At 40.8% G+C, this 22,823-nt stretch overlaps 1 protein-coding gene across 1 annotated transcript; it reads right to left on the bottom strand.

The window, feature by feature from the left end:
• Positions 1-1,070: 1,070 nt before the first annotated feature.
• On the bottom strand, positions 1,071-22,742 carry lmcd1 (LIM and cysteine-rich domains 1). The gene is made up of 6 exons (XM_079470784.1): positions 22,624-22,742; positions 13,037-13,125; positions 11,730-11,985; positions 5,910-6,245; positions 3,344-3,559; positions 1,071-3,182 (listed from the first exon to the last, which is right to left on the bottom strand). Exons 2-6 carry the CDS (start codon positions 13,123-13,125, stop codon positions 3,063-3,065), a joined length of 1,017 nt encoding a protein of 338 aa, XP_079326910.1. The 5' UTR covers positions 22,624-22,742; the 3' UTR covers positions 1,071-3,062.
• Positions 22,743-22,823: the final 81 nt, after the last annotated feature.

The raw sequence follows: 22,823 nt of genomic DNA, 5'->3' as shown, positions 1-22,823 counted from the left end.
ACTTTTCGTGCACATACCTACTTAACCCACGCCATCTTAACCAATATTGTTTTGCTCCTGTATGACATATCGCTTTATTGCTCCCTGAACTCCTTATAAATTGCTTTGGATAAAAATGCTAAATGCTGCTTAATGACTAAATGTAAATTTATCATATGCACGTTAAAAGTAATGAATGAGCATAGCACGCCAAATACAAATATAAACTTGTACTATAGATTGGCAGTACTAGGTGATAGGATAGGATATGTACATTTTTAAATTAATATTTTAAATGTATCCACTGAGTCCACTGATTCCTGGCCACCTGCAATTGTCCCCGTGCTCAATGTCTGTTTCAGGGCTGATAGTGCTGAGCTAAGCTGCCAGTACAAGCGTCAATAATCTTTTCTTGAAGCTATCTATGTCAGGAACAGGTAAGGGAAGAACCCAAGCGCAGGCAGCAATACGGGGTGACACAGAAAGTCCTTTAATGAATAAACAAAAACTCACAATGGGGGAAAAAACAAGGACCACAACTAACTAAAAACAAGAAACAAACACTACTCACGTGGGAGCAAAAACCGGAGAACACGGCAAGGCAAGGCAAGGCAAGGCAAGGCAATCAAAGTCGATCGGGCAAACATCTCTCTCTCACATAAAACATAAGACTTCGTCATGAATCTGCCTCAAGACCAAGAATAGACATGACATGAAGGCAGACTCATGACAATCTATGAGAAAAACTAAATTCACTTAGTGAAGCAGGTGAGAGGACTGTTTAAGTATCTGCTTTTCTTCCTCAGAACCGATTTGCAGCATCTTCTGGTGGAGCGGTCTGGGAGCAGATAGAGATCATGGATTGTTGGAATCGGCGCTCTATTGCTTCTCCTGGGATTCAAACTTTGAGTTTCAAGCTGAATTTGAATCCATGAATTTGTGGAAGCAAATGTTTTAACCGAAATAATATAAACTGAATTTTTTTGTTGAATATTAAAGGTTGTATTTTAAAACAAGTAGAATTTTTTGAATGAAATTTAAAAGGTTAATTTTTATTATTGAATTTATAAATGGTGAAACTGTTTCAATTTGAAATATTCACATCTTTATTGTACAACCATATTTACTTGCAGACTCTAAACATGCAAACACTTGTAACGCAACAGGTTTATTTTTGATTAGTGGTAATTCAACATCCTTTTTTGCTTCAAAGACTAATGTCATTAAAATATTTCCATAAATATAATTTCAGAGAAACCAGGTAATATATTTTCAGCAAGTAAATTCAAATGATAAGCACAAAAGCCTGGATTGTAGTTATATCCGTTTTATAAAAAACAACACCTCAAATCCATGACACTTATTTTTAATGTCATTAAAATCTTGGAACTTTTCAAAAATCCTTATTCGAAAACGTCTACATTCCAGTTGGTATATTAAATATCTGGTTATTCCAATTCAGTCGTTGACCTTGACTCTAATGGTGCGTTTACATTGGGGTAGTGAATAATTTCAATCCATTCCAATAGAAGTTGAGTTTCACCGTACAAATGGGTTAAAAACACTCCCTCACTCCGCATACTCTGCGCCAAATACACTGTAACACCTTGTTTATATTTAAATAGGTTAAATTAGCACTCCCATGAATACATAGTCCAACATGTAATTTCAAACATACACACACAGTTACTCTTGTTAAAAGATGTTGGAGAAAATACATGAAACCTAATATTCCACAATACTCCGAAGAGTACTTTATATAAACTCTCACCATGCTTATGCTTTACAGGCTCTGGCTTGTGTCTCTGATAGCTTCTGACAAAACACATTTATGCAGCAGCCAAATCTCGGTTGACTCAACTGCCCGGTAAACATCTGGTGCTAATTGTTTTTACATCATTACATTGATTGTTTTTACATCCTTATTCCCTGATCTGTTTTTGTTATTTCAAATGCAAGTGCCCTTTAAAGTGGAATACATTTTGAAAATACTGTTTCTTTGTAACTTATAGTTACATTTGTGGGGTGGACTACCTATTATCTACCTTTAGGAGGATTTTTTCAACTTTGAAATTGTACTTCATTTAAATGGGTTTTTATATTAGTAGTTCTGCACTGCAGTATCACTGGACTGCAGGTCTTTGATAGGTTTATGGGCAGCAGGAGAAAGTGCTAAATGCAACTAAAAATGCAAACTATAAGGATACAGTACATCTCTCAACTACACTATTATTAAGTCAAGAAAACGCTTCTAATATATTATGTTGTTGACTTCTAATACTGTGTTGTCACGTTAATACATTTGCATATTGTGGGGCTTTGCATGCAAATATTAATTATTTTTAATGTTATAATATCTGTGATTTTTGTTAAGATCATTAGACCAGAGTAATGTCTTCATCCAATGACAAAGAACCCTCCCCCAATCGTGGGCTACGACAGTAACTAGTGGAGATTTTAAGCATGTCACAAAACACACACTTGCAGTCCATGCCATGCACAAGAAAAGAAGTGCAAAAAACTTTTACTCAACACTAGATCCAGACTATATTCAATATGCTCTAAGGCAATATTAAGAATAAGTGTATTAATCAAGTTCAGGAACAAACTTGTGAAATAATATAAAATATATCAAATTACTTTTGATATTATATTATCAAATATATGTAATTATGTAATCACAAGTTCTACACATTCAGTTGTGACCAAAAGTGATGTCCAATTCTCGACTATTGACATTTTTATTCTTTATTCAAATACATTACTAAAGATGAATGATATAAAAAATATTTGTGTTATGCCTTATTGTGCTTGGAGTGTAAACTGAAGCTCATGTTAAGAAAGAAATGATTTATATTTCCGTATTTGGCAGACATGAAAGCCTTTCAAATTTAAAGAGAAAATGGCAACACGATTTTACTTCCAAAGAGGATCAATAAATATTAATATAAATAACTGATAAAACTGTACTCAGTTTGCTGTAGTCTTTTTGCCAAATAATTTTGCGCATAAATTCTTAAAGCTGAGGCGGTATTTAATTAAGTATATTTTTGGGCATTTGTCTGTTTTCAAAAAATATTCGATTAGCGTTTGTCACAGCCACACTGAACGCTGAAATTCTGCCCACACAGCCAACAGCAGAAGTGTTCCTTATGCCAGACACGCCCATCAGCCTCCTGATGAAACATCTCTGAGAAGATCAGCTACATATAAAAGAGTGATACAATCAATTAGGATGTCAATTAAACACGCTCAAGCTCTCTTGTTGGATGAGCCACATTTGAAATAGTTGAAAATTGCTAATAAACACATCAGTGACTCTACAATCTATATTGTGATGTTGCAGTCTTTTTCAGTAGTTCACCTCATCACAGCCCAGGCAGCGAGGCCTGATCCTCTGGCAGTAATGGCGTCCACACAGCAGTGCTCCTTCCTTCCAGAAGTAGATCAGGTCTACCAGAGCCTCACCACACTCGCAACACACAAAGCAGGTGGGATGCCACAGTCTTTCATACCCCACTCTGTCTGCATACACCACTGGACTGTCCACAGCTGCCAACTTCCCACAACCACTACAGCACTAAGAAACAAAGTAAACATGAGGAGAATTGAAATGGGGAGTGGACAAACTGTTTTATGTACCAGATGTTTATTCATAACCCTCAAGACACAACAGTAACTGAATCCAAGTATCTTCCTCTGTGTTACATACATTACAATCACATAACGCCGTAAAAAAAATTAAGCACAGGAGGCTGGAAAAATATAATTTTGAGTGAACTATCTCTTTTTACTACTATGGGAGTTAATGGGGGCAAGATATGTTTGTTTAAACACATTCTTCCAAATATCTTTCTCTGTCTTCATCATAACCAAAACATTCATACAGATTTGGAACAACATGAAGGTGAGAAAAAGATGCTGTGGTGAGGAAGGCGGGACGAGAGCCGTGACGCGGGGCCGGTGGCGTGAGTGATAAGTGGAAGCAGCTGTGCGCGCACCGGTCCCGCATCTTATCACGGAGGAGATTGGGAGCTTAAATGGATGTTCGGCAGGACTGTTGACGAGAGAGGACCGGGCCCGGACATATGTTTAGTGTGTGTATGTTTTATGGCCGGCAGTCTACCGTGAGGTGGCTGTCGGTCAGTTACGTTATTGTTTATTTAATTAAAGTTTTATTATTGAATGTTCGCCGGTTCCCGCCTCCTTCCTTCCCTTCTTACGAACATTATTACACTGGTGCCGAAACCCGGGAGGAAGGAGGGACATGCTGTCAAAGAGCCCTCGCTGCCGAGGGTGATCGCGGTGCTGAGGAGTTCGGGCAACGCGGACAAGGGACGTCCGCCAGCGGTTGCCCGAGGCGGTGGTGCTGTAGCAAGAGGAATCGGCTGGGACGGAGAACTCGCGGCGTGCGCCTGGGTCGAGGTGGGGTGGTTGCCGTTGGAGCCATCGCCGGCCGCCAGGGCACGAAGACCTCGCTGCCGTACTCCTGGGCCTAGGTGGGGTGGCGGCCGTAGAAGAGGGAGCGGAGGAGTTCGGGCCGTTTGCCGTTGGCCTGAGCCTGCTGCCGTCCACCAAGGAAAGGGGAGGAGCAGGGAACGGAAAACTTCCTTCCGGCTGCCCTCAGCCAAAGAAGCCACCGCCAACCGCCAGGGGGCGGAGGAGGAGCAGACCTTCCCCCCGACGTCCAGCACCACCGCATAGCACCGCGATGAAGAGCCTCTCGGCTGGGCTGAGGACCGAGCGACAGCGTGTCAGGGAACCGGACAATTTTTTTTTCTTTTCCTCTCTCCCCTCTCTCGTCCCTGTCGCTCCGGGGGCTCCCGTCTCCGTTCTTTCGTCTCGCCGGTGCATACCCCCAGGCGCCGCGGACTCCGAGACTGGCTCCCCGGGGGGGGAGTAGGTACAGTCTCGGTGGTGCCCCCCGGCCTGTAAGGGGTGATGGGGGTATGTGGTGAGGAAGGCGGGACGAGAGCCGTGACGCGGGGCCGGTGGCGTGAGTGATAAGTGGAAGCAGCTGTGCGCGCACCGGTCCCGCATCTTATCACGGAGGAGATTGGGAGCTTAAATGGATGTTCGGCAGGACTGTTGACGAGAGAGGACCGGGCCCGGACATATGTTTAGTGTGTGTATGTTTTATGGCCGGCAGTCTACCGTGAGGTGGCTGTCGGTCAGTTACGTTATTGTTTATTTAATTAAAGTTTTATTATTGAATGTTCGCCGGTTCCCGCCTCCTTCCTTCCCTTCTTACGAACATTATTACAGATGCCTCTAAGTGTACAATACATTTTTCTTAAGCGTTAGAAGAACTTGAGATGAAATGAGAACACTCGCCCATAAACACTGTCAAATGTCTATATTTAAGGGATAGTTCACCCAAAAATAAAGATTCTGTCATGAATTACTCCCTCTCAAATTGTTACAGACCTGTATACATTTCTTTGTTTGGTTGAACACAGAGACATATATTTGGATGAATGCTTGTAACCAAACAGTTCTTGGAACCCATTGACAACCATAGTAGGAAAAATTACAAGGGTAGTCAAAAGTCCCCCAGAACTGTTTGCTGTCCTACATTCTTCATAAAATCTAACCGGTTTTCGCTGATTCTGTTTAGTTTAAAGCATGAATAAAGCCAGCAAGAACTAAAACACTAATCTTTTTTATAATTATATTATAAAATGTTGTTCTTGTTAGAGCTATTTCTTTCAGCTATGTAACATAGCAGCTTCCAAACCACAGCTTCCTGAGAATTAAATATCTCTATAAAATCATTTATTCTATAAAATAAATGATTTTGAGTTTCAGTCTTTAAAAATCACAACGATCAATCACAACAATATTTCTGTGTACCATCTCACTTGTGTAATAGTCGAGAATTGATCAGGTCTCTGAATACTTCTGCAAGGCACTGTCTATTATATACTTACATATTCACTCTTCTTGTTGTTCTCCTCTGTTGTTCCATTTGCAGTGGTCACTGAATTAGACTGTTGTGGGCTGTTCGTGGCTTTTTCATTCTTTTGCTTGGCCTTTCCTCCGTCCCCAGGCAGAGCAATTTCCCCTACTCCTAGAGCTTCATCCTTATAGGATCTCACAAACTGAGCCATGGCCTTCAGCTCTGCCTCAGACAGACTGTGGCAGTATGTGGGGTCCTGATCGTAGAAGGGCAACTGTCTCATCAGTTGCCTGTGGCGATATAATGCACCTTCAGTGCCAGCCACAGGTCGCCTGTCTTCAGGGAGAAGCTCCATGTACTGCATTGCCTGAGGGAGACACAGCATTCATGAATGAACAAGTACTGTAGTTGTAATATTTCTCTTGGGTCAATCTATTAATACACTTGATACGTGATATGAAATACGAATGGGAGTCTGCCTAGGGACTTTTATTTTGACATAAAACCGTGCGGCTTGGACGCGGCATTCCGTCAAAAACATACTCAGTATGTATCTTTTGTAGGGCAGCACAGAAGGCAGCTTAAGTAACATGTTTCTGCAGGCCTGGTACAACCAAATGATTGTCTAGTGTGGCCACGAGCAGCTCTGGTGTGGTGGTCGTGGCCAAGAACAGGAAGGACAGGTAGTGACAAAACGGAAGTTTATTTCTCACTGAGGTCAGCAGGTCATGATGTTACTCTGGCTGGGCAAAACTGACCAACTTATGCTCTTCCCCACAATGCGATATATACCTGTCATGAACGTGGATGAGGAACGTGGTGGAAGAACCCAAGTGCAGGCAGACACGGGGATGAAGGGGTTAAACATTAGACTTTAATAATAAACAGATACAAAACAAACACCCAAGAGGCTCTGGGAGGGACCGGCTGAGAAACTTGACGCCGGCTGGAAGGCCGGCTGAGGGACTAGACGCCGGCTGGAAGGCCGGCTGAGGGACTTGACGCCGGCTGGAAGGCCGGCAGAGGGATTTGACGCCGGCTGGAAGGCCGGCTGAGGAACTTGACTTGCCACCGGACTCGGGACCACCGGACTCGGTACCACCCTCCGTTGCCTCTTCTTCTTCAGCCGTGCCACCCGCCTGGTGGGCGGCTGAAGGAATGACGAGAAGGGCACGGGCGGCTCGGGATTGGAGGCCTCGGACGAGGACCCCCAGGATTCCCGTCTCCCACGCTTGCCACCAAAGCTGACTGCGGGTGAGGAGGCTGTAGGTGGTGGAGCAGATGGTGTGGTGATGCCCATAACCCCGATCTGCAGGGCACGACCCTCTGGAACTGCGGCCAGCGGAGATGAATAGCCAAGTTGGTCTGAGACCCTGAGCTCAGAGCGTGCGACGGCGCACCTCCACACATCCTCAAACTCCAACAGCTTCAGCGATCTCATCTCCGCTGGCGAAAGAGGGTCCCTCAGACCGGCGTTAAAAAGCACCGCCAGCTCCTCCTCCCCACGGACCATCTCCTCTGCGACATCCAGGAACCTGCCCAAATAACTTTCCAAGTCCATGCTCCCTTGTTGGACACCGCAGAGGAGACGAGGTTTCCGGGACCGTGTCGTCATTGCTGCCTGCTGGGTTCAATATTGGCTTGTTTGTTCTGTCATGAACGTGGATGAGGAACGTGGTGGAAGAACCCAAGTGCAGGCAGACACGGGGATGAAGGGGTTAAACAATAGACTTTAATAATAAACAGATACAAAACAAACACCCAACGATGGGGAAAACACTGACCAAACTAAAATTCAAAACTGAAAACAAAGACTTCCCACAAGGGGGGCAAAAAGAAACAACTCGGAATAACACTAAGAACTATACAAACTGGTTACAAGAATGTGAACTTTACCAGGGAACAGGTACAACGAACGAGCACAAGACAATAGACATGAGGGCATCTTATAGGAAAACTAACAAAGGAGATGACAATGGGCAGGTGTTGGTACTGAAACACTCAGGGAAGGTTAACGAGACAAAAGGGCGGGAAACACTGACGAGACACGAGAAAGCACATGGCAAGTCAGAATTAAAACAAAGCCATGTCTTTCTCACACAAAACCTAAGGCTATGCCATGACTCCACTACAAGACCAAGAATAAACATGACATGATAGCGGAATCATGACATATACCTATTAGCCAAACAAAAATGGAGGTAAATATCAGAATAATACATTTACTGAATAAACGCAAACAGAACCACATTGACAACACAATTAATAAATTAATTCATATAATTCAAATAACATAATTAATAAAATACATCTAAAGATCCCCCCTAACTCAAAACATGATGGCAGAGTCCAACTTCCTTTGGAACAGCATAAGTTTGGAGGCTGAAGCCCCGCCGCTTCCTTGTCTGCTGCCACATGGGCTGCGGCCGTCACTCCAAGGACCTCAAGTAATCTAGGACTCAGGTAAAGTTAAACAGCAAAGAGGAATATAAGAAGTGTGCACCCTTCTATATATTCAAGATTTTAATCAACTATTAACTAATTTCCTTGTCCTTTGTGGTTTGTATAATACAGGGATTTAAATAAAGTAACAAACATTAAATTAAACTCCCAAAATAACCAAATATGTGAGGTGGGCTACGGACCCGTCACACTCTCCCCCACCTCTGGTTCCTCGCTCACGTGACGGAAGAGGAAATCATCTACAAGGTTCTCCTTTCCTGGTTGATGGAGAACTGTAAACTTGTAGGGTTGCAGAGACAAGTAACAGCGAGTTATCCTGGCAATAGAGTCTTTCATTTCATTTATCCATAGGAGAGCACTATGGTCGGTCACCAAAGTGAAATGCCTGCCCAGAAGATAATATTTGAAAGAGTCCAAGGCCCACTTTACTGACAAGCATTCCTTTCTCAATAGTGGAATAGCGCCGTCCCTACAAAACAATTTACGGCTAATATAAGCCACAGGGTGATAATTTCCCACTTCTCCCTGGAGTAACACTGCTCCTAATCCAAATCCTGAAGCATCAGTCTGTAAAACAAATGGTTGATCAAACGTGGGATTGTACAACACTGGGACTTCCTGTAGAGCTCCTTGAAATTCCCTGGAAAGCTCTCTGGGCCTGCTCAGTCCGCTGAATCTGGTTTGGAGCACTTTTTTAATCAAATCTGTTAAGGCAGCAGCTCTGGAAGAAAAATTTGGCACGAATCGACCATACCATCCGAGGAAAGACCTCACTAAAGTCAGACAAGCCATGCAATACCTGATCCATCAGTCTTTGGAAAGTGGGTAGTCTCCCAGGTTCTTTTCTGCCCTTCTGGTTTCCTCCACGAGTACACACTCCACATCCAATTTAGGCATTTCTTCCATCACCTCAGGGGTGGGTCCTTCCACAGGGGTCGCTCTGCTCTTTGGCATCGGCACCGGAACCGACTTTGGACAGGGCCTGATGCAAAAAGACCTAAGCACTCTTTTTGCAGGACCTCCCTCCACTGGTTCAACAGTGTAGGTTGTACCATGAACCTCAGTACAATATACTCCAGCCATTTCTGTTTCTTTTCAGGTGGTAATGAGCGTAAGAGGTTGTGGAATGTAAGGTTAAATCTCTCACACTGTAGATTGCCTTGCAAGTGATGTGCTTGACTTTTTAATCCAGAGTGCCGTATTTTAGGATGTGGCATTTTGGCCAACACACATCACTGGCCTGACTTCACCCACTTCTCCACTGCGTCATACATTCCTATACAATAACAGTGCGGCTCGAGCAGGGCAAGCTATCTCTCGACACCTTGGTGTCCTTTTTGATCATGAACACTTTACAGCACCGGTTCTACAAGACACACAGGGAGCAGCAGCTTGAGACATTCTCCATTGAACACGTCGTCAATGGCTCTGTACAACAGCCCACATTTTTCTCTGATCCTGTCCTACTTTTTGAATAAGGACAGCGCTGGGCAGGATAGACCTGTTCTCTCCCGCTTTTTGAGCTTCCTTATTTGTTAGGTTTTATGGCGGTTAGCAAACCAACTTCTGGTGCTTCTTCCGCTTTATGAGATTCCTGGTGATCAACCCCCCAGATGGCAAAAAGTTAGCACAAAACAAAGCACACCCAAAGCACGATATAATTGGTCAGTTTAACTGTCACTCAAAATGAAACGCTCTCATTGATTTACTATTGCACTGTCATCAGTAGCCTCATTGAAGGCCCCCGATGTAAGCCAGCAGTTGACTTCTTGCTCCGTGATCTTGAATTACTCTTGTGAGACTTGGAAATCTCATGTGGATAGATCCCCATCGATCCAGGAAATCAAATTAACATATCTAACAGGAAAAATCAGCAGATTTCTATTGAAAATAATATTTTCGCAACAAGCTTTGCATCATAAATTAAATTGGCTGGTCAATTTAATGCATCGTCAACTGCTGATTGCAAGTTGTGAGCCGAACATCTCACACTGCGCTACACACGTTCTTGCATCACAGAGACAAGTTAATTTACCAATTACTTCCTTTCACCTTGGACCTTAGCAACATCATCCTCTTCAATTCCTGTGTCAATGGGATCAGCCTCGTTCACTTCATTCCACAGGGTGCTCATGCAAGACATCCTGCATGATGAATGAAATATATGCGCCTGTGTGTCTGTCATTAAGCTCTCCTACAGCCAAGCTGTTGCTTACCTTTATTTGAGACCAATGATTCTTAACAGATAAATGGTAAATGTACTATGGTCAGTTCCATATATTTAGTTTACTGTACCAGTTTAATATTAAAATTAAGTATAATCATAGTTTATTCGATGGTGAATCTCTCTGTACTGTCTTCTAGTGTTAGTCCCCGCTTTTCTTTGCTGCGATCCCTCTCATGTGGTATCTGGTATTGTAAGGTTTTGTATGCATGTTATTTTGGTGATAACTCTCTTGCTGTGCTGTTTGGCTTGTTGTGTTTCAAGTCTGGAGAAGAATTGTATCATATGGTAAATGTGATGCTATAATGATGTGTGCGCACTTCTAGAAGAACGCACAGTAAGGTACAATACCTCATTCTAGTGTGGTATGTTTGTGTGATTAGGAAGGGGGGTGCGTGTGCCCAGGGGGCCAAGGTTCAAACATCATGGATCTATTCGCTACTGGTTAAATCAGAAATGTAGATTTAGTTACTAAAAGTAGACTTCGCTGGTGTTAAAGAGCAACAATGATAACATTGCCATTTCAAAAGGAAATAAATAGCTTGTGCATGTAAGATAAATGTGACTTGATATTTTATGCAACTCCCTACTGTTAATACAAAGGGCTGATCAACCATAATACTATTTTAGAAGTCAATGTCACTTTTTACTCAGCCCTCCAATCATAGTGCAAGAGGGGCAGGAAAACACTACACTAACCAATCGGCACATAGTACTTTTACAACCGCGTGTCTGTGTACAATGACTGAAAAACAATGCTGGAGCTAATATTTCTTTAAAAGATGACATCTCCAGACTTCCACAATATTATTATTTGTTGATTAAACAAACCTGTGAAATCAGATACTAATAACACATTATTTAGATCAATAATCTGTATCCTGTATCATAGCATGCGCTAACAAGGCCTAAATGCTTAATTATTTTCTCAATTTTGTAACCCTGATTATTTGAAAGGTTAAAGGCTTAATTCACACTAATCCAACAAATGCCAACATTCTAAATTCACATTCACATTTAATGCAACAAATAGACTCACCATCATTAGTTTTGAAACTAGAAAGATGTGACTGAAACAATTGTGTATGTTAATTACACACTACTCTCAAGCTGTTTCATAAACTTTTAAATGTTAATTTGTCTATCGTTTTTCACAAATCTTACCAGTTTCTGAGTGAGACCTGGTGGGGCCCAGTCAAAGGTAATGGTGTTGAAAGTTGGGTCTTTACGGGAGACTACTGGATTGGTAACGATCATGCGATTTCGTTTGTAGATCCTTAGTCCATCTCCTCCTTTAACCTTAGTTGTGAGATAGGCATAGCGAGATTCTGCAAGCAGTCTTCCCACCTTCCAGTCATCTACGCTTTCAGAGCTGACTGCATGCTCCTCCTGACTGCAATGACATTGCATGCAGGCCTTTCTGTCCAAAAATCAACAGGAGGTTATAGTGAATATGGCAAAAAAATATTATCGTTTTTTAAACGAAGTTTGAACATTTATAATATAAAGAGCATACATATCACATTTATGGTGGTTACCATGGTGGTTACAAGCACTAACTGCACGTTCAAGTGTTTAGCCTGTTAACATTAAAAACAGGGGTAAAGTACACTGTATAAAAGATTCTGGAGAGTGGTTCATATACAACCCATTAAAATCAGTTAGATTTTGCTTAACTACATTAGTTAACTATATTAGTTAGCCAATAAGAACGGATGCATTTTAACCACACTACCAATTTTATTTAGAAATAATGACAACTTAAAAAACAAAAAATATATTCCAAAAATGATTCTGAGGGTGATAAAATCAACCCATAAAACTTAGCTATAGTATAATTTAAAAAAATTAGTACATTCTACCGATTTGTTAACATTAATGAAGACAACATTATAATATTAAGCAAAATGTACCCTAAAATATTAGTGTAACCGAACACTTCGGAGTCATACCCTCATAGGAGATGTGGTAACCAAAATACTGTATGGAGGATAGGTGTAAGCTAAACTTTTCAGCTATGAGCTAAAGGTGATGTTCCCGGAGGCGCTGTAGGACTTCCGCAACGTGGTGCTGATGTTATTAGTTTTTTCTGTAATACTGCTGTTCCTTGAATATTTGATTTGTTTAAGTAACAAGTAATACATTTTAAGATACAGTATGTATCACTTTCTCCCATGCTCACAATTTTAATGTTTGGTTTTAACATTTTAAATGGCTTGGTGATTTTTAGACGTCCACACTCCTGTCAAAGCACTTAGTAAAAAAGATAAAGGTGATCGGTTTGTTTGTGTAAGTATTTAAATATTGTTAGCACTAGTCCACCGTGGTTGTTTTGAAATGTACTATATAAATACATTTACATTACATTTCATAAAAAGTTATAATAACACTGATTTGTCCACAGTGACGTTAAGTTGGATGCTAGCAACTAGCAACTTAATTATGGAGTTGGAGAATAACAATTATTTTACCTCCAGCAATGTGGCTGGAAGCCAGAACAGATCTCTTTGCATGTCAGACACGCCACACCCCTTCCCGCTGGTGGCAGCCCCACTGACATCTGGAAGATGAACCACAAGATGGAGAGAAAAGAGGAAAACGATCAGTTTTCAGAGACTTTACTCACTGCAGAGATGTTTTAAAAACATAGACATTCATTAAATAACAAAAACTGAGAAGACATTTAGCCCATTAAATTATTTAGTTGAAAATGTAAAGTATGTAAATATTTCCAGCATTATCACCCCACTACATGAATTCTTTCACCGAGACATTTCCCATCTATGCCTTTAGTCAGGTAAACAAAAAGAGTCGATGTTGCTCGAAATTGTTTTGATTGTGCAATATAGTGTTTAGATTTTTCAGGAAATTCAGTCTTTGAATGATTTACTTGTGGCTATTTGGAGAAGAGAACGTATTTTAACGCATATTCGTTTAAAAGCCCTTTTATTGCACAGAATGACTTGACATACAGCCATGAAAAAATAAGAGACCACTCTTAATGTTCATTTAACAGTTTTTTACAATAATTTTTGCACTAATTTCAATAGTCACGGACACACCAGGCTCCACCCCACATATTTTCTCAATATTTTTATTTCTATGCACTCTTTGATTCCAGAGTTTTACACTTGTATCTCCACCACAGTAGTGGTTTTAGGCACGGGCGGCATTTTTTCATGTCACATGGGGGGCGGCACCGGCACGAGCAGTAAAAAAAAACTCTGGGCTGCCGCGAAGCGGTTTTCTATTATCTATCATTCATTGATTGTGTGGGGAATCGGCAAATTGGCGCCCCTGCATGCTGAGAAGGTGCCGTGTGTGTGAAAGGGAAAGGGGCGCGCAGGGGATAGTTCACCTCTAGGTGTTCAAACCGAACGCGAATGAAGCGTTAAGCGCGAGTGATTTTCAATGTTAAGTCAATGCCGCGATGACCTTCTTGCGGTGCGATTCGCGCGAATGAGGCGAATTGAGCTTTCGCGTGATTCGCACGAGTTGAAAAATCTGAACTTTGACGAAAATTTGCGCTGCCAATCAGGAGCTTGTTCTAGTTGGGCCGTGATTATTTACATTTACCAGACGCGCTTTTATCCAAAGCGACTTACAAAGAGTTTGAGGACCAATAAGCGATATGTCATACAGGAGCAATAGTACAATAGGTGCTAATACAAAGTTACTTTCAATAAAAGCTAGACCAAAACCTGTTGAGAGAAGAGTGTCGCCTCCCATGACGCGAATTCAATTAGTCTGCTAAAGTCAGTCACACACCACCTCGACTTTCTTCCAAATAACGCACATTTTATCCATAATGCAATGAATACAGGCCTATAGTTCCTGCACATTTTTGTTTTTCTGAATTGTGTGAAATGGCTAATAAAAAATAAGTAATATGTTATGTTCTGTGCAGTGGCGGTTTTAGGCACGGGCGAACCGGGCAGTCGCCCGGGGCGGGATTTTTTCATGTCACGTGGGGGGCGGCACCGGCACGAGCAGTAAAAAAAACTCTGGGCCGCCGCAAATCGGTTATCTATTATCTATCATTCATTCATTGTGTGGGGAATTGGCAAATTGGCGCCCCTGCATGCTGAAAAGATAAAGGTATGCAACTATAATGTTCTCTCTGTGTTATGATTACAGTATCCATGTTGTCATCTGAAGTGCTAATTTTAACTGTACCGGTGTTTAACCTAGTCGTTAGAGCGCCCGACTCTCATTCGGACGGACGCCGGTTCGAGGCCCGCACAGGGCAGGTAGCCGACAACACTTATACAACAAATTTGGTTTTAAGTCGACAAACACGAGATCTAATTTCACCATAATATTGTGCTTTGCAACAAAACTGTTACAAGTTCAGTTATTATTATTTATTTCCTGTCACGATCTGTGAGGGGAGAACCCAAATGCAGGCAGCCTCAGGGGTGAAGGGGTTAACAAGGACTTTAATAATAAAACAGGAACAAAACAAAAACCCACAAGGGGGTAACAAAACAGAGTACACAATAAACTGAGGACTAACACTTGACAAGAACTTTGACTACAAAAAACACCTAGACTAACAGAACACTCACACTGACTAGATTACAATAATAGTCACTCCACGACATGGCATAACGTATGGAAGCATGAACTAAGTACAACAAACCAGCACAAGACAATAGACAAGAGGGAATTAAATAGGGAGACTAACAAAGGAGATAACGATGGGCAGGTGTGGGTAATGCGACACAGGAGGAAAGCTATACTAGAAACGAGAGGGGCAGGGTCAAATGACGAGACAGGAGAGAACGCATATTATGTCTTGATTGACCCTAATATGTTTCTCTCCACATAAAACACGTGGGTCTGTCATGACTCTGCCCCTAGGCCAGAAAATCAAGACAAGAGCAGGCAGAATCATGACATTTCCATCAGTTGGGTTAACGCTCAAAGGTGGTCTTGCCCGGGGTATAAAAAATTGTTCAGCTTTCAGTTGATGTAAAAATCTCAATATCTTATGTACCCATGAGATTGGTTTTGTTGACCAGGGTCACAAATACAATATATATCAGTAGAAATATACAAAACCTTACAATTCTGGAAACTATGTTATGTAGCAAAAAAGCTGATAAACACTTTCTGTAACCTTCTAGAGGCCCCTGGGGGTTTGAAAATAAACCACAGGTTATCATACAGAGAGACTTGTGAATGAATACAGATACATTTCAGCTGGGACACAGTGCCATTTATTGTAGGATATTGTTTAAGGCCAGACCTGACACATATAAAATAATGCCGTTTCTGTAATTCCATTTGATGTTAGCGTTTTTATGAAATTGTGATGTGATCAGGGCTGGATTATCCAATGGGCATTATGGGCCCAGGGGCCCATATGCACTTGGGGCCCAAGCAAGGGGAAGAAAAATGTTTTGGCTATATTAATTCTGCTATGTGCCTCTCTGGCCCGCACACACGCAAGTGCGCACACAAAACAGTGTTTCTTATATACGCAAGTCGGTCTCTTGATTTAGTACCTTTTATGAGCCCTTTAGCAACTTTTGTTCAGGAGAAGCACAAAGCGACAAATCTAGCGACATTCCGATAAATCTAAGCATTCATTCAGTGGGAAAATCTCGCCAGTGCAGTCAGCGAGCGCAAGGTCTCTCTTTCCCCCCATAGGGATCGTTTCACTGAGCCGCAGGAAGAAGCAGCACAATCGACAGGTGACTCCTGAATGAAATTAGTACAAAACAGCGTTTCCAACAACCTGCCACTGTTATCGACTGTTTGAATACATAAACATGAACGCATTTCATCTGTAAACATGCACATTGTTACCTGACAGAGGCTGTTTGAATGAATATTGCCAAAATCGCTGTGATTTGTAAGATGTCGTGTTAAGTCAGAACTGACAATAGAAACGGAAAATATGTAAATGAGAACGGCTTTATTGTAGTACATATAATCTATAGGCTAAATATGAATACCCTCACGGTTGTCTTTAAAATCACCAAAGGTACGATTTTTTAATGTATTTGGTGTTGTTTCTGCACCAATAATTACTTTTATATTGATATAATATTGATCAGGTCTAACTGTCTTAATTTACACATTTTAGAAAATCTGCAGTGCTTTTACATACATTGGAAAATGTTTACTTACACAGACTCTTAACATATAGGCTAAAGAAGTATGCTTGTAATCCCCTGCATGTGTCTGTCTGTATTTGTGTGTTTGTGTTCTGGGCATATGCTCTGTGTGAGTATGTGTGTGCATGTGTGTGTTCTGTGCATGTGTGTCTTGTGCATGTGTGTTGTGTGTCCTTTGCCGTTAGGTGAGTGTGCTGTATGTATGTTGTTTGTGAATGGGAGTGTATTTACTCACTTAGCTTTTCATATTTTTCTTTCTTTTATACATTTAATGTATTGCTTATAATTAATATGTTTCTTGTACAGCTGCTTGTAACATTGAAAATTGTCAAAAGAGCTATATAAATGTGAGTTGAGTTATGATTTAACAACCCTCAACAAGTAGACAAAGTGTATAAATGAACATGAGGATGATGGTAGTGTTTTCATTGGCATGCCTGTATGTGAAAATAGCATTGATGTTTATCCATACAGGTCATCATTAAGAAAATAAAAATGAAAGACACACTTATCAGATGGCTTAAGGTGAGGACAACTGCCACATCACTTGTCTCTGTATTCTGAAACCCAAGCCATAATAAAAAACTGCCAAGCACAGTTCTCTCTCCATACAGATGGCTTATTAAGCTCTGTGATGAAAGCTAGGACAAAAATAACATCAGATCAAGAACACAAAAGAACAACACAACATGCTACCATGGTGTCAAAGCCCTTAAAAAGCTTTTGTAAGTTGCAAACATATTTAGCCTTGAAGATAACTGCTGGTATGTACAACCGCTCTGGTAGAAGAGTCCCAGTGTGTGAGTTTAAGTGTTGCCACCACTCATATATTCTCACAAACATTTTGAAATGATTCTAAATAGATAGGGAAAGTAAAAATGCCAGTAGGGAAATATAAATAAAAGTTCTTCTTTTTAGTGACATTGGCCACATACAGCAAAGTTTTGGGGGTGACAACTCCAGGTATGAACCCATCATTCTGAAATGGTCAACATTTCTCCCTGTCTGCTGCTTTGTGATTTTGTGTGTATTAACTTAAGATTTTTCTACATATACTAAATCTATCAAAACATTCAGGCAAAACATTAGCATCCAAGAGAAACAAATAATCAATCATAGTGCAAAGACTGTCAAAATGCTAACAAATAATGGCATTATAAAAACTGCATTATTTGTTATGTTTCAGAACATGTTCCCCTTTAAAACATCCTCGTGTTCATTGTCCTGTGCTCGTTCATTGTACTTTGTACGCTTTCCTTGTCTGAAACCGCTTATGGATTATCCTTGCAGCCTGTCTCTAGTTCTTGTTACCCCGTCAGTCCGTCAGTCCGTCCCCTCGTGGGTTTTAGTTTTCTGTTTTATTATTTAATAAATGTAATATTCGAGAGAAAATTATAACTATGCAACCAGATGCGAAACCCGCTGAACATATGACTAACTACAGCACCCCTAAGGAGAAATTATGTTTATTTTCTACTATAGATCACGATGAACTATCGAAAATCATTAGATCATCTAAATCGACTACATGCATGCTAGACCCTATACCTACAAATCTTCTGAAAGAGATGCTCCCAGAAATTATAGATCCTCTACTTAGCATTATTAACTCATCTCTGACATTAGGACATGTGCCTAAAGCATATAAGGTGGCTGTTATAAGGCCCCTTGTCAAAAACCCCATCTGGACCCTGGAGAACTAGTTAACTATAGACCTATTTCGAATCTACCTTTCTTATCTAAAGTTCTGGAAACTCTCAACTCAAATATGTTCCTTCCTCCAAAGGAATGAGATTAATGAAGATTTCCAGTCTGGATTTAGAGCACATCACAGTAGAGAGACTGCTCTGATTAGAGTTACAAATGATCTGCTTATGGCGTCTGACCGAGGTTGTATCTCCTTATTGGTGCTGCTAGATCTTAGTGCTGCATTCGACACCATTGACCACAGCATGCTCCTACATAGACTTGAAAATAATGTCGGTATTAAGGAAATAGCTTTGAAATGGCTTAGATCTTATTTATGCGACCGTTTCCAATATGTAAAAATAAACAATGTGGTATCACGCAAATTGCAAGTCCAGTACGGTGTACCACAGGGCTCAGTACTAGGGCCTATGCTCTTCGCATTATACATGTTACCTCTAGGAGATATAATAAAGCGACACAGAGTAAGCTTTCACTGTTATGCTGATGATACGCAACTTTATATTTCCTCGAAGCCTCATGAAACACAGCAATTCCATCGAATAGTGGAATGCATAGTCGATATAAAAAAGTGGATGAGTAGCAATTTTTTATTACTGAACTCGGACAAAACTGAAGTGTTACTTATCGGACCGAAAACCGCCCTACGTAACAACCAAGAATACTGCTTAACTATTGATGGATGTTCCATAAAACCCTCATCTTCAGCTAAGAATCTTGGCTTTATATTCGATAGTACTCTGTCATTTGAGAACCAGGTCGCCAACACCTGTAAGATTGCGTTTTTCCATCTTAAAAATATATCTAAATTACGTCATATGCTGTCATCATCAGATGCGGAGAAGCTTATACATGCCTTTATGACATCAAGACTAGATTACTGTAATGCACTATTAGGTGGTTGCCCTGCAGGCCTATTACAAAAACTCCAACTGGTCCAAAATGCGGCAGCTCGAGTTCTTACACGTACAAAAAAGTATGAGCATATTAGCCCGGTTCTGTCAACCTTGCACTGGTTACCTATAAAGCATCGCATAAATTTTAAAATCTTGCTTATTACCTATAAAGCCTTGCATGGTTTAGCTCCTCACTACTTGAGAGAACTTCTTACGTATTATAGTCCATCACGTGCACTACGCTCTCAGGCGTCAGGTCAGTTGGTAATACCTAGAATTTCAAAATCAAGTGCAGGCGGCAGATCCTTTTCTTATCTAGCGCCTAAACTTTGGAACAGTCTTCCCTGCAATGTCCGGGAGGCGGACACACTCTGTCAGTTTAAATCTAGACTAAAGACGCATCTTTTTAATCTTGCATACACTACATTATCATAATATATGTATTTCAAAGATCTAGGCTGCACTAGTTAGATCAACCGGAACCAGGGACACTTCCAATAACAACTGATGCATTTGATGCATCAAAGAGTGCAGAACAGTACTCTACTCTCAGCCAGTCTTGTCTCATTGTTCCAAGGTTACAAGAGCGGAGCGGGCAGGGCGCAATCCATTCCTAGACCTGACAAATGCTGGACGAAGGAAGTGATGCCCTACAAAACCTCAGCCACTATTAGATTATTAATGATAATTTTAAATCTAATTTATTTTTTATTTTTGCCTTGTTGTGCAAGCACTGTCGAGCTTGTGCAGAGGCTGCAGTTTATGCCAGAGGGGAACTGGAATCCCCTGGTAAGGCCGGGTTTCCCTCTGAGGTTTTTTTTCTCCTCCAATGGAGTTTTGGGTTCCTCGCCACTGTTTTGCACTGTTTTGCCTGGCCGGGGGGGCTGCTAGAATTTGGTAGTCTTATTTAATTAACACTGCATATAGGAATTTATTGTGTGTCTGATATTTGAACTGTGTTTTGAATTCCATAACCTTTTATGTTTTACTTATAGTCATTTTTTCTTGTACAGCTGCTTTGTAACAATGAAAATTTAAAAAAGCGCTATATAAATAAAGCTGACTTGACTTGACTTAAATTATCTGTTAACCCCTTCATCCCCGCGTCTGCCTGCAATTGGGTTCTTCTCCTACACAGGTCATGACAGAATGACCAAGCCAAAACCGAACCCAGCAGGCAGCATGGACACGGGAGACCGCGTAAAGTAGGCGCACCTCCTCTTTGGCCTCCGTCAGGGTGACACCTACATTTGGGACTTTGCGGACAAATTTTTGGCGACATCTAAGCGAGGCTGCTTTACAGAGGAGGAGTTGAAGATCATATTCAACGGCTGCCTCGCATTTGGAATTCTAGGGGTGTTGCGGACCCTGTCCCTGGATGCGGAAAAGGCCTTTGGGAGGGTTGATGGGGCTTTCTATTTCAGACCCTGAAAGATGTGTTTTTTGGCCAATATTTACTGAATTGGTTAAATTACTATACAAGGGTGCTGTGTAATGGTATAGTCTTATCACGATTTAAGTTATACAGAGGCACAAAGCAAGGATGCCCCCTCTAACCCCTTATCTTTATGGAACCAATGCTATAGCTATATGCTGCAACACAAATATTAAAGGTGTTTGGGCCGGTCAACAGGAGCATAGGATACTTCTATATGCTGATGATATCTTACTTATTTCTAGCAACCCACAAACAACTGTGCTCCTTAATGAAGACTTTTCTAAAATATTGGTATACAAAATAAATTGGAGTAAATCTGAAGTAATGCCTCTGTGAAATAATTATAATTGTATCCTAAAAGAAAAGAGGCCATTTAAATTGATCCCATCTGTGTTAGTCTATCTGGGAATTCAACTTGTACCTGGTTTAGAAAGAATTATGCGGGCTAATTTTCAACCAGTTATACAAAAGTTTCAAGAGTACAGAACTGGATCAAACTTAAAATGTCTATTTTAGGCCGTATTAACCTTGTAAAAATTATAATTATCCCCAAAATTAATTATTTTTCATATATGCTGCCCCATGCATTACCTCTATCACTTTTGAAAGAGTCCAATTAAAGTGTGAAATCCTGTATCTGACAAAGGAAAATTGCACCAAATTGATTTCTGCTAAAAGCTCGGTGGGTTTGATTAGAGCTTAAAAAACCAACACCATTCAACCCCATTCTACCCATTGGAAGCTAAATGATACATGGTACTATAACACTGACTCGATTATTCTTCCAGAAGAAAACCATATTCATGGGTTTTTAAAACAATCGGGGTGAGTAAAACATGGGAAAACTTTTAATTGGTAGTGAAATATACCTTTACCGTATAGGGCACATCTTTGCCACACAGTGAAGTTCTGTTTTCGTTAAAATTCAGAAATGCAAATGAAGCAGCTTCCCGTAATAGAAAATCAACGTAGTAATATCGTTTCCCTTCCCGGGTGTGGACATGGCCTAAACGCCCTCTGTCTTTAGTGCACTTAAGATTTTTGGTTTAATGAGCGTATCAGCATATGACCACACGTATTTATAATAAAAAAGGGTGTGGAATAGACCATAAATATGTGATTTGGGACGTACCTAAATGTTCCATGTTATTTATGCATTGTTGCTTGCCATGTATATCAGTTGTGGCAGGTTAGGACAAAAAACCCAAATAACATAGAAAAGATACATTTTGTAATGTTTTGCGGTGGCACGTCTGTCGATCCGATACGTGTACAGAAGTTGCTTGCTTTTTATTGCAATTCATTATTAGACCGTTTATTATCCTATATTTCTGACTAGAATAGCTGCCTCCCTAGGTGCATTAAACTAAGGTATAGGTGGCGACTTCGGACAATTTCAAACAGACAACAGCACCTCCTGTCGGCAACAAGTTATGAACAATATTATGATGCAAGTGTTTTTAATTATGGCTTTAAACCGGTTTTCTTGAAATCAGTATCAGTGTTAAAATGCTTTATACGAGTGGTGTGTTTGGCCACGTAAGCTTTTGCCATTGCTTCATTCAAACAATATTTATTCGTGGTAAATCTCCCGTAAGAGAACATGGTTAACGTTACTACAGTTAGTAAACTGCGTAGATTGACAACTACTCAAAACTATAAAAAACTGTAATTGCCACATTTTGGTTAAATGCTTCAGTCTGTCGGATGAACGTTTTAAGATTAGCCTTCAATGTGCGGGAGAAAACAAACAAGCAGTTTGGACATTTTCTTTGACCAAGAAGACTTGCATTACAAAAGCCAAAACAAAGGAAAGTGTGGTCTTCGTAATAAAACAAAGGTGAATTCAACATAAAAATACAGACATCTCACTTAATTTCGTGTAGACTTACCTTCGTCTTGCAAAGTGAGTTCCTTGCGTGTAGTCGTCAGTGTTCGCGTATGCAATGTCTCTGATCCATGTGTCCGTGAGATGTGACTGACCGTTAAAAACATTCCCGTTATGTGTGCTGAATGACATCACGCGTGACTATGAGATAAACCCAACAGAGTCTCACATTCATAACACCCTGTTTCCACCCAATACTGGATT

This window comes from Barbatula barbatula (assembly GCF_947034865.1).
Source record: "Barbatula barbatula genome assembly, chromosome: 13".
NCBI classification, from domain to species: domain Eukaryota; kingdom Metazoa; phylum Chordata; class Actinopteri; order Cypriniformes; family Nemacheilidae; genus Barbatula; species Barbatula barbatula.
Note: the sequence above shows the minus strand (reverse complement) of the source record. Positions and strands in the feature narration are given on the sequence as shown.

What these genes read in the sequence shown, in the direction of transcription:
- lmcd1 (XM_079470784.1), bottom strand. Translation starts at nt 13,125, where the DNA reads ATGTCAGTGGGGCTGCCACCAGCGGGAAGGGGTGTGGCGTGTCTGACA. An exon ending in CAGGTCTCACTCAGAAACTG is followed by an intron (nt 6,246 to 11,729) that starts GTAAGATTTGTG and finishes TGTCTCCCTCAG; the next exon opens with GCAATGCAGTACATGGAGCT. An exon ending in ACAACAAGAAGAGTGAATAT is followed by an intron (nt 3,560 to 5,909) that starts GTAAGTATATAA and finishes TTTGTTTCTTAG; the next exon opens with TGCTGTAGTGGTTGTGGGAA.